The sequence below is a fragment of the Podarcis bocagei genome (genome assembly GCF_964188305.1).
Source record: "Podarcis bocagei genome assembly, chromosome: 13".
Taxonomy (NCBI): Eukaryota; Metazoa; Chordata; class Lepidosauria; order Squamata; family Lacertidae; genus Podarcis; species Podarcis bocagei.
The window spans coordinates 3218922-3233395 of record NC_138138.1 but is presented as its reverse complement, the minus strand read 5'-3'; the positions used below and the strand labels follow the sequence as shown (position 1 = coordinate 3233395).

General features: G+C 45.6%; 1 protein-coding gene across 2 annotated transcripts in view; it reads right to left on the bottom strand.

The window, feature by feature from the left end:
• Window positions 1-576: 576 nt before the first annotated feature.
• SPMIP7 (sperm microtubule inner protein 7) overlaps window positions 577-14474 on the bottom strand; it is a 30715-nt gene continuing 16817 nt past the window's right edge. The window contains exons 7-9 of one of the 2 annotated variants that reach the window (XM_081168594.1): window positions 14356-14463; window positions 3761-3868; window positions 577-680 (exon numbers count right to left, since the gene is read on the bottom strand). In XM_081168594.1, the coding sequence (XP_081024720.1) occupies window positions 665-680; window positions 3761-3868; window positions 14356-14463 (232 nt within the window). In that variant the 3' untranslated portion in view covers window positions 577-664. Of the gene's footprint in view, window positions 681-1207; window positions 1799-3760; window positions 3869-14355; window positions 14464-14474 lie in introns of those variants that run through there. The other variant, XM_081168593.1, reaches the window with a different exon arrangement.

The window sequence follows — 14474 nt, the reverse complement described above, 5'->3', positions numbered from 1 at the left end:
TGTCTCCTTCTCCTCTGTCTGATCATCTTTAAAAGCCATCTAAGTTGGTGGCTATCCCTGCCTCCTGGGGAGTCTGCAGGTGGACTATGTGCTGCACAAAGAAATCTTTTCTTTGACCTGTCCTGAAGCTTCCAACATTCAGCTTCAATGGACACCAGGGGGTTCTAGTGTTAGGAGAGAGGGTCCATTTTCAGCTTCAATGGACACCAGGGGGTTCTAGTGTTAGGAGAGAGGTTCTAGTGTCCATTTTCTCCATGCCATAAACCTCTATCATGTCCCCTCTTACTCACCTTTTCCCTAGACAAAAAAGCCCTAACCCCGGCAAGCTTCCTTTACAGGGGACTTGCTCCAGTCCTGTGATCATTTCGGTTGCCTTCTTCTGAACCTTCTCCAAATCTTCAATACCCTTTTTGAGGTCAGGTGACCAGAACTGTACACAGTGCTCCAAATGTAGCCGCACCATAGATTTGTATAGCAGCGTTATGATATTGGCAGTTTTATTTTCAATTCCTTTCCTACTGATCTCTAGAAAGGAATTTGCCTTTTTCACAGCTGCCACACACTTGGCCAACATCTTCCTCCAGTTACCTGCTATAACCCCAAGGTCCTGCTCCTGCTGTGTCACCACCACTGAAATACAGGCACAGGGTTGCACGTCAGTAATCTATAACATACAAAGCCTGCTGGGCCAGAGATAATAATGAGAGAAAGAAAATGAAAGCGCATATGTAGAACAACAATGGCTTAAAATGCTGGAGTGGGGGGAGCTTCTGTGGTGAATGTGCAAATTCAGCTTAATTCTTTTGACGTGTTGGAGGGGGGAAGATTGTAATAACAAGGAACAAGGTGGAGAATGGGTAAGCATTCATAAATTCAACATACATATGGAAAAGATGACAGTAATAGGGGGCTGTAAAACTAGGATTAGGGACCTTCTGAGAAGCATTTCAAAAAACGTGGCTCCTCCAGCAATATTTCCGCTCCTCCTTCTCTCTCCTCTGGTTCTGAAAATATCTCTTCTACGGACTAGAGAGACTGCTGCACAAGTTCTTACCTGTCGGCTCCAATGCTTCCACCTGCATGCACTGTGGCCAGCCTCCTCCATGGAGGCTGAAGAAACAGGCTCTTGCAGGGCTGGCAGGCTAAATTCAGGCACAATTAGCTAAGCAGACATAGTAAAGGCAAAAATGCTCCACATTAGGCTACATTCATAAGAATATCTCTTTATTTAAGTCAATCAAAACATTCCACAGGACCCAAAGTAATGATTGCAGTATAAGATCAGTTTAACATTATTTGAGGGCACGCACAGGAGTCCCACCGGGCAGCAGATGGGTGGCATATCAGGCAGGCCTGTTGATCCCCCAGCAGTTGAAGCAATGCCAGCAGCCTCACAACTGGTGTGGGCTGAACAGCATGAAGCACCTCAGACATGCGTGGCCGCTGCAGCTGGGCATGAGGAAATGTTAATGAATACGAAGAGAGAAAGTACATTAAAAAAGAAATGCATTAATCGGTGTGCGCTTGAAATGGTCATTTGGAATATACAGAAGGCATGCCCTTATGAAGTTTTGTTTCTTGAACATTCTTGAAGAAGACAGTCATTCCACAGCCTTGCTTGTTTCCCATTATCTCTTAAAGCTTGGAGTTGTGCCGTCAGAGACAGATATTCTTTCAAAGTTCAATTCTTTTTTTCTCCTTCTTATTGAAAGGATTTTGAGGTTCAGTGGGTACAAGGGTCTGTGACAAAGGCCCCAGATGCGGAAATTCAGATGGTTGCCCATGCTTAGCCAGGTAACTGCAATCACAAGAGGAGACAAGCATCTTTCTCACCTGAATGTGAATTTCAAGGTCACAATCACTACTGACACCAAGAAACAGTGGGTAGAACTTGCTGGTATTCCAAACAACTGTAGACTGTAAGGGGTTGTTGTTTTTCTTTGTTATTATGTCATATAGTTACAGTGGTACCTCTGGTTGCAAACTTAATTCATTCCGGAACTCCGTTCTTAAGCTGAAACCGTTCTTATCCTGAGGCGCGCTTTCACTAATGGGGCCTCCCGCTGCGCAAGCGCCTCCGGTGCACGATTTGCTTTCATATTGTGGGGCAAAGTTCGCAACCAGGAGCAGCTACTTCTGGGTTAGCGGAGTTTGTAATCCGAAGCGTTCGTAACCAGAGGTACCACTGTATACGGTAAACCTCCCTGTGATCTTTGGACAAAGGGCCGTATAGAAATTTAATGAGCAATAACAGTAATTCCCTCTGACCCCTTCTCCCTCACACTCCTGCAGAGGCATAAGAGCTGCTTCCTCCTGGGGTGATCTTGCACTGCTGTGTCGTGCGTGCAAATAAACAGAGGCACCCCGTGTTTGGGGTCAATGGCGTGACTCTTTCTGCCCCAGTTGTTGCCTAGCTTGAAGGGAAGGCAGTCAGGTGAAAAAGACACACACAACTGACCCAAGCCAGGCGGGTGCACACTAGGCTTGGGTGTTGCACCGATACATTGCCCAGGACTGGTATGAGGGCCAGAGGGGGGTGGCTGCTTCACCAGTGGAATAGCGCAGGTGAAGCCGCCACTGCCACTCCCAAGTCCCTCTGCCACCACTCTGGGGTAAACTTCTGATGCCTAAAAGTTTAAGGATCACGATATGGAGGGAAGAGTTAACACCCATCCCAAGTGCCATGTTCACAAGCCTGATAGCAGCCATCGATAAATTTACACTTTAAAACACACACAAATGGCATTAAACTATATGACACATAGGGTACTTCCAGAGTATAAATTATTATTAATTATTATTATTATTATTATTATTATTATTACTACCCCACCCATCTGGCTGGGTTTCGCCACTCACTCTGGGCAGCTCCAAACATAATATTAAAAACACGATAAAACATGAAACATTAAAAGCTTCCCTGAACTGGGCTGCCTTCAGATGTCTTCTAAAAGTCAGATAGTTGTTTATTTCCTTGACATCTGATGGGAGGGCGTTCCACGGGGCAGGCGCCACTACCGAGAAGGCCCTCTGCCTGGTTCCCTGTAACCTCACTTCTCGCAGTGAGGGACCCACCAGAAGGCCCTCGGAGCTGGACGTCAGTGTCTGGGCTGAACGATGGGGGTGGAGATGCTCTTTCAGGCAGACTGGCAGTATATTGTGGGAGGACTTCATGTACATACCAGAATTTTAGTTTTTGGCAATTAAAGTGAATTAAAGGGCTTTGTTGCTTCAGCCCAACTAATCCATTTTAAAAACACGTAACTTATTGTGGTTAGAAGGTATAGGAAAATGCATTGAAAAGTGTGGTATGAAGGAATAATTCCTAGGAAGACAGATAAACAGCCTGCAAGCAAATGAAGGTGACTGCTCGTTGTTGTATAACCCCCACTGCTCACAAACACATCAGAATGAATGCTCAGCTGAGCTCTGTGAAAACTCTGAGCTAGCAAGGCAGGATGATGGCTCAATAAATAGGTCATCTGGAGAAGCCCAGTTTTGCCCTCCATGCTTTAGAATTCTTTCCCCCTCTCTCTCTGTTTTCAAAGGAAAAGAATACAAATTTCAAAGGAAATACAAAGGAATCTGAAAACTACAGCAGATGTCAAATAATCTTGAAAGCTTTTCTTATGGGTTTTGACTCCAAATTTTTCAAAAGCAAAGAAATGTTGTGCTTAATATTTAATTGTTCTTTAATGAAATAACCATAATTAGAATTCTAATGTATCTGAGCAAATTAAGTAATGTGCCTCACACTTACCAATACATTCGTGAAATTATTGATGGTGATGTTGGTGGAAGATTAGAATTTGCTGGTTGGGTGGCTGACCAATGAACCTTGCCAGTGTATCCAGAGGTGTTTGGAGAGCTAAGGGTAAAAGTTAAAGGGAGAAAAGGAATTGATTAAATGGGCACAGGCTTGAAATAATGACTTCTTGATAGCTCTAATTAAGGCAAAAGCTTTTGTTGTTGCACCTGAGGTGGGTGGGGAGAGAAAAGATGATGCAGCAGGAAAATACCGGGCTGCTTCCTAAATGAAAATTGTTATTCCACTCATCTTTATAAAACTCAATCACTTTAGATGAGGACCTTGTTGACATTTAATATACTTTTATACCACTTTTCAGTCTAACCTCACAAAGTAATTTACATTAAAATATAAAAACAATTAACTATCAGTTAAACAAAAACAGTCAAGGAAAGCTACAAGGGTGGGGAGTGAAGGGTTTTTTGAAAGCCAGATCTCTCCTCTATGCAGGGCAAAATGGTCAAGTAGCCGCTGGTGGCAGATGGAAGAGGGAACAGGCCACCTCAGCTGGGAGCTAGATGGCAGGCCCTATCCTGCACAGATACAGAATGATGCAAAATTCCACATATTTGTATTTTACACCCCAATATCAGATTTCTCACTTTTTTCCATTGGCAACATTTTGCACTAATGGAATACCATCTGATTCTAGAAGAACTGATGTTAGATACTGCCACATACTCTTGGCAGCTGTATTTTCATGGATATGGAATTTTTCCCTAAAACCAAATTTCACACATAGAGCTCTAAAGCATAAAATGACAGCACAAGGCCCATTTGCAAAATAAAGAAGCAAAGAATCTTATGTACCAATGTACAAATTAGATTCAAGCAACAGAACTACATACATGTAGAATGAATTTGTGCATACAAATTGTCTAGTCTGTGGGCAAAAAAAAAATTCCAGGTTCAGTTTATTTGGCCATGAACATAAAATACAGTGGAGAATTATCAAAACAACAACAGGTGGGGAGAAAGATAATATATAAATACATAATGAGAAATAGATAAAAATACAATTAATAATTGTTTCGATGGCATCGAAAGCATTGGAAACTGCCACTAAAATTGAAACATCAAATTCATCTCTGTCTCCCAAACTGACGGGCAAATACCTAGCAAGTTGATAATCACTACTAGATTGTTGTTCAAGTTACAGTGGTGAGCGAGCCCCGTTGCCAGAGCTAATGAATTTTGCAAATTAAGACCCAGAGCTCTGTCTAGTATAAACAGTTGCCAGCAACCAAAGACTACACTGGATCCAGGCTGGGGAGGCGTCACTCACCTGCAACGCTGCCACACCAGGAAGGCTAAGTGGACTTGTGTATCTCTCCCCCCTTTCCATATCTAGGATTTCTCAATGTATGATATAATAAATTCCTGCTTGCTGTTGTGATACATTGCTTGATAATCAGCATCCAGTCACATGAGAGAGAGGCTGGGAAACTTGTTGTGTATCCCCAGCATGGAAATATAAAACAGGGAGCTGTTTTTGGTAGCAATCCTGTATTTCTAAGAACATTTACTTTCAGGTTCAGCTGGTCCTCAAGTGTACTGTGATGCAATGCATGCTCACCCATGAGGCAAGGTGAGGCAACTGCCTCCAGTGGCAGGATCCACTGGGGCAGCAAATCCCAATAGAGATATTTATTTTGTCCTTGTTCCTGATGTACATCTTCACTCACTCCTTCTGCCTTGACAGAGAGGGGGCGCCATTTTGTGGTTTGCCTTGGGTGTCAAAATGTCTTGGGCCAGCCCTGCCACGGTGCAACATAGATAAATTTAATGATATGCATGCATGCACCAGGCCTAGAGAGCACTTGAGATTTGCTAGCACCGAGCATTGTCACACAAAGCAATGATGTGTTAGCAGCACTAGTAATGAAAAGGAATTTGTAGTTGTTGATATGACATTTGGCTAAGAATTGCACGGCCCTCCATCTTCCTTCCCATGAATGTTCCACAGGAAAACCCCACCTTTAGTGGCGTTTCTCCCCCATTGGCTTAGAACAGTGTTTCCCAACCTTTTTTGGGCAAAGGCACACTTGTTTGATGAAAAAATCTTGAGGCACACCACCATTACAGCCCCGTGACGTCAGCGCGCAGCATCACGCCGGGAGGGACGCACGAAAGTGAAAGTTTCAATTTTTTCCCCTCCCCCTTGTCGGGGAACCTCCAAGCTTTGGGGGGGGGGAGGAGGCAGCAAAGCGAGGCAGGAAGGAAAGCTCGGCTTGGCTGGGTGAGCTTTGGCAGGGGCAGGGAATGAGAGCCGCGAGGCGGGCGCTGCGGAAGGAGGCGCTGCCCGCCGAGCTCGCAGGCAGCCAGGCAGGCAGACGGCGTGAGCCCCGCGCTGGGCGGCCTCTCCTCGCCACCGCCGCCCCGCCTCTCGCTGCCCGACTCGCCCGCCTCCCTCCAGGCAACATCTCGCGGCACACCAGGCAACATCTCGCGGCACACTAGTGTGCCGCGGAACAGTGGTTGGGAAACACTGGCTTAGAACACCTGCAGAACAAAGTTTCTTGAGTGCTGTAACCTCAGCACAGCATTGTGGGGAGGGGGAGCAGAAAAAAGGATAAGATGCAGCTAAATGAAGCTGAGAAATGTGCTAAATATCAAGTCTGTGCAATTATGTTTATGTGTGTGAATCATATGTTGTTTGCCAATGAAAGATTAATAGTATGTTTTTTTCTGTTTACTGTATAAGGAACAGAGGGGTTCAGATTACCAGACACAACTTCCTGTACAATAGAGTTTTCTGCTTACTGTGTGGCCTTGCAGATGTTTCTGAACTCCAATGCCCATCAGCCTCAGCCCAGCTTCATCACTGATCATTGATGATTGGAACATAGTCCAGCAACTCCTCTACAAAATCCATTTATTGGGAGAGTATCTAGGGCAGGCATAGGCAAACTTGGCCCTCCATCTGTTTTGGGACTACAACTCCCATCATCCCTGACCACTGGTCCTGTTAGCTAGGGATGATAGAGTTGTTGTCCCAAAACATCTGGAGGGCCATGTTTGTCTATGCCTGATCTAGGGTATCTAGGTAGCAGCACACAGGTGCAGAAGACGACAGGGTTCCCATGCCTTAAATTGTTGTGTAAAAAGAGAATTTTGCAGATGCAGCTTCTCATCACGCTCATGACAAGTTGCACCAATCAAGCTAAAAAAAGAGACCCTGCTAGTTTGAAAACTAGGCATGAGATTGAGAGCAGCAGTTGTTTAAAGTTAGAGGAAAAGTTGGGTATTATGGTAGACCCAGTGAAAAGCACTGGATTTGAATAAATTAAGATCATTGGATTCAGTAGCTTCAGGTATGCTTAGTACTGGAAGAATATAACTATATAACTAAGGAATAAAACTAAGGAAAAATATAAATAGAAAATAAATTGGGGGGAAACAAGAAACTCTACTAGGGTAAATGTAGATAGCAGCACCTATGTTTTGAACTTTTACTACAAGAAACCAATACTATTTTGAGATATACAGCATAAGCAGATATAAGCATTATATCCACATAAAACGTCAAACCGCAGCATAGGTGGGAAGAAGGGTTTCTACCGCTATTTATATTTTGGGGTTTCTCTGACATTTAGGTCATCATGAGGACTAGTCTTAAAGGCAGCATCTCCCAACTGCTGTTACAAGCCATTAAGGGCACATGAAAAGCATTGTATCCCAGCCCCTGCACTTCCATAGCAAGGCCACAGCCTTGACAGGAGCACTGGCCATGTCAACAAGGAAATCTCCCTGAGCATTCAGGAATGCATCAGATTCCATTCATCCATAACAATCCATGCCGGGGGACACTGCCAGTCCGCCAAAATCTCACCGGGGAATGATCTGTCCATAACATTGGCCTCCCCGAGCCCTCCTAACACCGGATCTGTGCCAGCCAACTCTGCAGACCAAACACCTGCCCTGCCACATCTATGTATCAGTCCGGCCTGTGACATAGTGAGATAGCTCCATGGTTGTCATAGAGACCATGAAATCGTGAGCTAGCCCATGACAAGGCCACCACAGCACAAATGTTAGGCATGAAATCGCCTCTAAGCTGTGGAGCTGAGGGCGCTGCGGTGCATTTGGGTGGACTACACACCAACATCATCTTGGACCCAACACCGGGAACAACCCCTTGAAATCAGTCAGAGCAAACTGGCCTCCTGGTGAGAGCAATGGAAATGTTATGGATGACAGTGACTTGCACCCTGCCCCACTGGGCTGGGTTGGTGTTGCACCAAGTACCTGGGGGGACAGTGCTGAGTCAGCACAGCCCCCTCACACCAAGTCAGCCCACTCACCCATGATCAGATCATGAATGACAGATGACTTGTTTTGGACCACCCTGGAGGTTAGTGGCATCACCAGAAGGGGATTGGTTGGCACGCTCTACCAAATCATGACAAGTGCAGAAGGAATGATTGATTAAAAGCTCTCTCACTCCTTTATCTGTACCCCACTGTCATACCAACCCCATGCTTGTCACTACAAAAATGGAATCCCTCTGCCCCGGACCCCCGGACCTAGCCCAGGCACACAGCGCCATCTCCTCTCAATCAAGCAACAGTCAACAAATGCAGTAATGAACAACCCTGTGTAAAACTGCCTAAATGCCAAGCAGCAATGGAGTGCAGATATAGCAGAAATAAAAGTATCTAATAACAGAAAAGAAGGACCATGCTCCAAGTGCAAGAGACCTCACCTTTAGGGATAGGCAATATCTGTTTTTCAACATTGTGATATATCACCAGCTAACCATGGTGATATAGTGATATATCACGATGCCTGAAATAATGCTGAAAAAGCAGCTGGGCTGGGGAGGGAGGGAGAAGCGACCAGGAGGAAGAGAAGGAGGCTGTTGCTGACTCAGGTGAAGGAGCTCCTGCCTGATCCCTCCCTCCGCAGCCCAGCCTCAGCCAAGGGAGCCTAAGAAGGTGCTCTCCCATCTGCTTGCCTGCCTGCCTGCCTGCACGCTTGCCTCTTTCCTCTCCGTTGGTCGCAGGAGTGACAGACCAAGACTGCCTTTGTCCAGTGACACACACACCCCTCTCTAACTTCAAACTAAAGGAACAGTCAGAGTTCAAGGCACATCCAAGCTATGCAGAAACAACTGGTGCCAAGCAGGGCTAATGAGCTAATGGGCTAACCCTGGGGAGAATTTTGAGGGTCCGACAGAGAGGCCTGCAGGGCTGTATTTGGCTCCTGGGCCAGAGGTTCCCCACCCAACTTAAACTGTGATGCTGCAAAACAAAACCACCCTGCAGCACCATCAGCTTTAATGGTCATTAAGGGGCAACGATTTTCTGCAATCGTTGGAAGGCCAGTGCTCGGTATAGCAGTCCCCTCCTCCAGTGGCCTCCCATCTCTCACCCAGGAAATATACCACCACACCAAAGCTAATCCTGTCCAGGCTCTCACCTCAGGAGTCACAGACATCTGGTGCCCAGAGACCCAGCCAACTCCAATCGCTGTGCCAAACCAACGTGTGTGCGTGTGTATGCCTCCCCTTATTGCAGGGGGTTGGACTAGGTTACTCTTGGTGTCCCTTCCAACTCTACAATTCTGTGATCTCCCCTTTGGTGTTGCTTTGACTGACAGTGTTCTGTTATCTATGGCAAGACTTGCTCCTTTCAACAGCTGGGCCCTGGGACTGGCCCCGTGGTGTCCCTGGCACCTCCCACTGCTCTTGCAACCAGCAGTGGGTGTAGTTGGCCTCCCCCTGCAACCCCTGTCCTTGCCACCTTCCACTCTGCTGCAGATGGCAAGCTGTCATAGAGGGAAGCTTGCAAGCCATAACTGATCTCCTCATTCAGGAATCCCTAAGAGGCTTCCAAGGAACAGCAGAATTCCCCACACGGTTTAAAAATGATTATTTGGCAGGAGCACAATATTCCTCTTCTGGTTTCTTGTTCCTTTTGGCATGCTCCACTACTAAGATTCTCTAGTTCATATAAGACTATCTTTCAGAAATGGCATGCGGCAGAAGCACGATTAGCAGCTGTGTGAAAAGTTAAAGGAACCAACATTTTTACAGCAGTAAACCGTTAGCATCTTCAGGTGACCTCTAGTGGCCAAATGTCCTCTCCACACCTAAAGTACATGGAGGTACTTTGCTTGGGCAGAGAGTATATTTCAAATAACCCCATGTTTTCTTCTTGTGTTCTTAATGGTGAAGAATCATAGAACTGTTGGAAGGGACCCAAAGGGTATTCTGTCTAGCCCAGCCCCCGGAAATACAGGGTTGTGTTTCTCTGGAAAATTCTTAGTTTTGAAAGTGTACCTGACAATTTTATAATTGAAATGAATATATATTTAGTTACATTTCAGTACACACATATAACTTGCCTTTCAAATGAGACAGTAAATTGGGATTTCCCGTTGTGCACCATGCATAGTAAACAATTAAAGTCTCCTGTGAGCCCAAAGTCATTGGGAGTGGAATTCCTCACACCAGCTTTGGGGTGGCTGTAAATTTCCACAGTCTGCCTGGCAGTGGCTGGGAAATGAAGGGGTGTAGGCTTGGCAAATGTGTGTATTCTGCCAGCATTCTTCCATGGGTACATATGTCATGCTGGTGGCATCTTCCAAGACCCACAGATGTGGCTGAGCTCCCCACTCTGTCACCTTCCTAAAGCTATCAGATATCCGAGCATTACACCTTAAAAGTTTTTTTTTAAAAAAAGACTTTAAGCATGAAGGCTGTGTACACACTCTGGTTTACTCTGTATCCAGGGGATTCCCATGGATAGTTTGTGAAGCTGTGTGCTCATGATATTAGACTCAACGCTTATCCATCCTGTAGTTTGAGAAATACTGCATTTTCAAACCAGTTTTAAACTGATTTGAAAACAGAACCCTTTGGAAGACCTCCATGCCCCCTCTCCACCCACTGGTGTGGACAGGCAGTGTGCAACTGAAAACGCATCCATCCATACTGATGTGTACAATGACATGCAACAGGCAGTGTGCAACTGAAAACGCATCCATCCATACTGATGTGTACAATGACATGCAACATGCAATTAGAGGGTAAAGGACCTCTGGATGGTTAAGTCCAGTCAAAATCGACTATGGGGTGTGGCACTCATCTCCGCTTTCAGGCCAAGGGAGCTGGCATTTGTCTGCAGACAATTTTTCCGGGTCATGTGGCCAGCATAACTAAACCACTTCTGGTGCAACGGGACACTGTGACAGAAGCCAAAGCACAAGGAAATGCTGTTTACCTTCCCGCTACAGTGGTACCTATTTATCTACTCATGCTAGGTTGGCAGAAGCTGGGACAGAGCAACGGGAGTTCACCCCGTCACACAGATTCGAACTGCCAACCTTGCAATCAGCAAGCCCAAGAGGCTCGGTGGTTTAGACCATAGCGCCACCTGTATCCCATATATTCAATTAGAAGTGCGAGGTGGGGGGTGGGGAAACAATGACCTTGCTGAGTTTTAAGTAGGTAGTGAGTACACTGCTGAAGAGTGCCTCTGTTTTCAATCTTTAAAAAAGCAGGCCTCAGGGAGCTTGGGAAAGATCCATTGAAACACTGAAATAAAGAGAAATTCCTCCATACTTATTATTAAATTTATACCCTGCCTTTTTCCCCCCTGGCAGGGACTCAAGGCAGCTTACAGACAGAAATAACTGCTAAAAACATGGGGGGAATAATTAAACAATTAAACATAGATTGAATTAAAACCACTGCAATTTTTCAAGAAAAAGAGGTGCCTGAACTCAGCATGAACACCTCCCTTGTTTTAATATAATGGCAACGGCCTGAGAGGTGTCAGAACTGAGTTTCGGCTTAAAAAACACCCTGATTATATGTGTGTATCTATCAATCTATTATCAATTAAAACAAACAAATAATTACAACAGAAACAGCATAGCACCAGCTGTCCTTAAAAGCAGTCAGTCTCCCAAAGTCTTCACCTGCTGGCAGTAAGACAAGGAGGGAGCCTGTCTAGCTTCTCCATGGAGGGAGTTCCAAAGGTGTCTGGGAGCAGCCACTGAGACAACCAAGATGGAATTGCTCCCTATTAGTGTGTCAGACTATATGAACTATTCATATACTGCGTTTAGTATCCAAAAGGCATTTGGATGTCCCTATTCTCTTTACCCTGAGGTCCAGCGGCGAGGGCCTTCTGGCGGTTCCCTCATTGCGAGAAGCAAAGTTACAGGGAACCAGGCAGAGGGCCTTCTTGGTAATGGCACCTGCCCTGTGGAACACCCTCCCTTCAGATGTGAAGGAAATAAGCAGCTATCTTATCTTTAAAAGGTATCTGAAGGCAACCCTGTTTAGGGAAGTTTTTAATATTTAATGCTGTATTGGTTTTAACACTTGATTGGAAGCCACCCAGAGTGGCTGGGGAAACTCATCCAGATGGGCGGGGTATAAATAATATATTATTATTATTATTATTATTATTATTATTATTATTATTATTATTATTATCATCATCATCATCATCATCATCATCATCATCATTATTTACCCATGCAGTAATTCTGAGATATGTCACTATCTCTCCTTTTAAGAGCTGATGCTTAATGAGTAAGTTAAAATAGCTGCACCCAAAGGCTAGCTGCAGCTAAAAACTGAGCTATACAACCATATTGAGCACACAAATAATATCTTACATATTCTTGACAGACAGTATCATTACAGATTGCAGATGTGTGTCAAAGCCTTCCCTGTCTGACTGCTCTTACCTATGAAAATGCTTCCTGTACATAGAAAACTAGCATATGATTGCAGGTGATTTTATCCCAGGCCTCCTGCTATGAGGCTTGTCTATATGCTTATGAGAGAGCATGCCAGCCAGTGATCCCTGACAACAGTGTGAAGAGGTACTTCAGCAGTAACTGGACAAAGTTGACTCTGTTTGTGTAGCTTGGCTCTTAGTCCCACTGAAATCCATGGAATTAAAAAGCACAATACAACGCCATCTTGGCTGTGAGTCCTGGAAGTCCTGCTCCCTGTCTTGCAGGTCTTTTCCACCTGCCTTATATCATATGATTGATGTGGAAATAGTTCAATTTGGTTGTGTAGCTTTTGATGTCATATTTATTGTTTATGAGTCATAAGCATAATTACTTTTAGTTATGTTTGTAATATATATTTTTTCATGTTGTAAGCCACGTTGAGCATGGTTTAACAATGGAAAGGTAGCATACAAATAAAATGATGTGTGGGTGTATGTAATACATAAATTCCATTGCAATCACACAGTGCATGAACTGATTTGCCATAATATCCCAGAAGGGATGCGGGCGGCGCTGTGGCCTAAACCACTGAGCCTAGGGCTTGCCAATCAGAAGGTCGGCAGTTCAAATCCCCGCGACGGGGTGAGCTCCCATTGTTCGGTCCCTGCTCCTGCCAACCTAGCAGTTCAAAAGCACGTCAAAGTGCAAGTAGATAAACAGGTACCGCTGCAGTGGGAAGGCCATTTCTGCCTTAAGGAGGGGGTGGTATTGCAAGCTCTCATGACCCCTCCACGTGCGCAGGGGGTGGGTGGCCAGGGGGTGGGGGGGTTTCCCGGCTGTGTCACTGGCCGGGCCGGCCAATCCAGTCGGTCTGGGGGTGTGGCCTGCCCGTTAAGGGCAGGATGCAGCCGGGAGATCTCTCTCTTTTGGCTTCCAGTGCTCCAGTTTACCCACCCTCCCGCCCTTTAAGGTTTTTGTCCCTTTTGACCTTGCTATGGACTTTGGTTGGTTGCCATTGAGGGGCCTGGTAGGAATTTTTCCACTTGGCAAATTGGCAACAGCCACTTGATTTTTGCCTACCTCGTAGCAAATTGTCACAACTTTTATGGTATGGGGGTTAGGCATTGGAATAACTCTGGAGAAGAGATGAGGGGAGGTAGCGCCATCACCTGCCCCACATATTGAAGGGTATTCCATTAAAGGATTCTGGAGTGTGTGGCCCTGTCCGAAGCCTAGGGAGGTGAGGGCCCAAGGCACGACCCCTATTGATGACCCCCCGGGGACCTCCTAGTTGATGTGCATCAGCAGGACTCCCCCTACTGGAGGTTAACCCTTTCTGGGCTCCCAGCAGATGGGCTGGAATCAGATATAGTTGGTTAGATCCAATGCCTAAGCTGATACCGCTCATCATCTGTAACCAATAAAGTTGTGGCCTTTTTTAGCCCATTAACCTTAATTATTTGAGTCTTGTGTCTTTATCCAACAAAAGGGGGGTGGGGTTGAGACCTAGCCACGCAAGGTAAACAGCGTTTCTGTGCGCTGCTCTGGTTCGCCAGAAGCGGCTAAGTCATGCTGGCCACATGACCCGGAAGCTGTCTGTGGACAAATGCCGGCTCCCTTGGCCTATAGAGCGAGATGAGCATGCAACCCCAGAGTCGTTCACGGCTGGACCTAATGGTCAGGGGTACCTTTACTATCCCAGAAGTCTGTAGTTGAGTCACCCGCATCCAGTCCCATATGCTCTGGTTCCAAATAAACTTAAATCCTGCTTGGCAGCATGATATGGAGTCTCTCAGGTTCTCAATCAGTAATTACTATACAAGAAAGGAAACTTGAGGTTTACATACTAGGAAGATTTCACATATTGTGGTTCTGCATTTCGAACTCTGCTGTGAACAATTACATCTACATAGGGATTGTCCAGGTCCTCAGGATTCTCTGCACCAACACAGCCTCTGTTTGGATG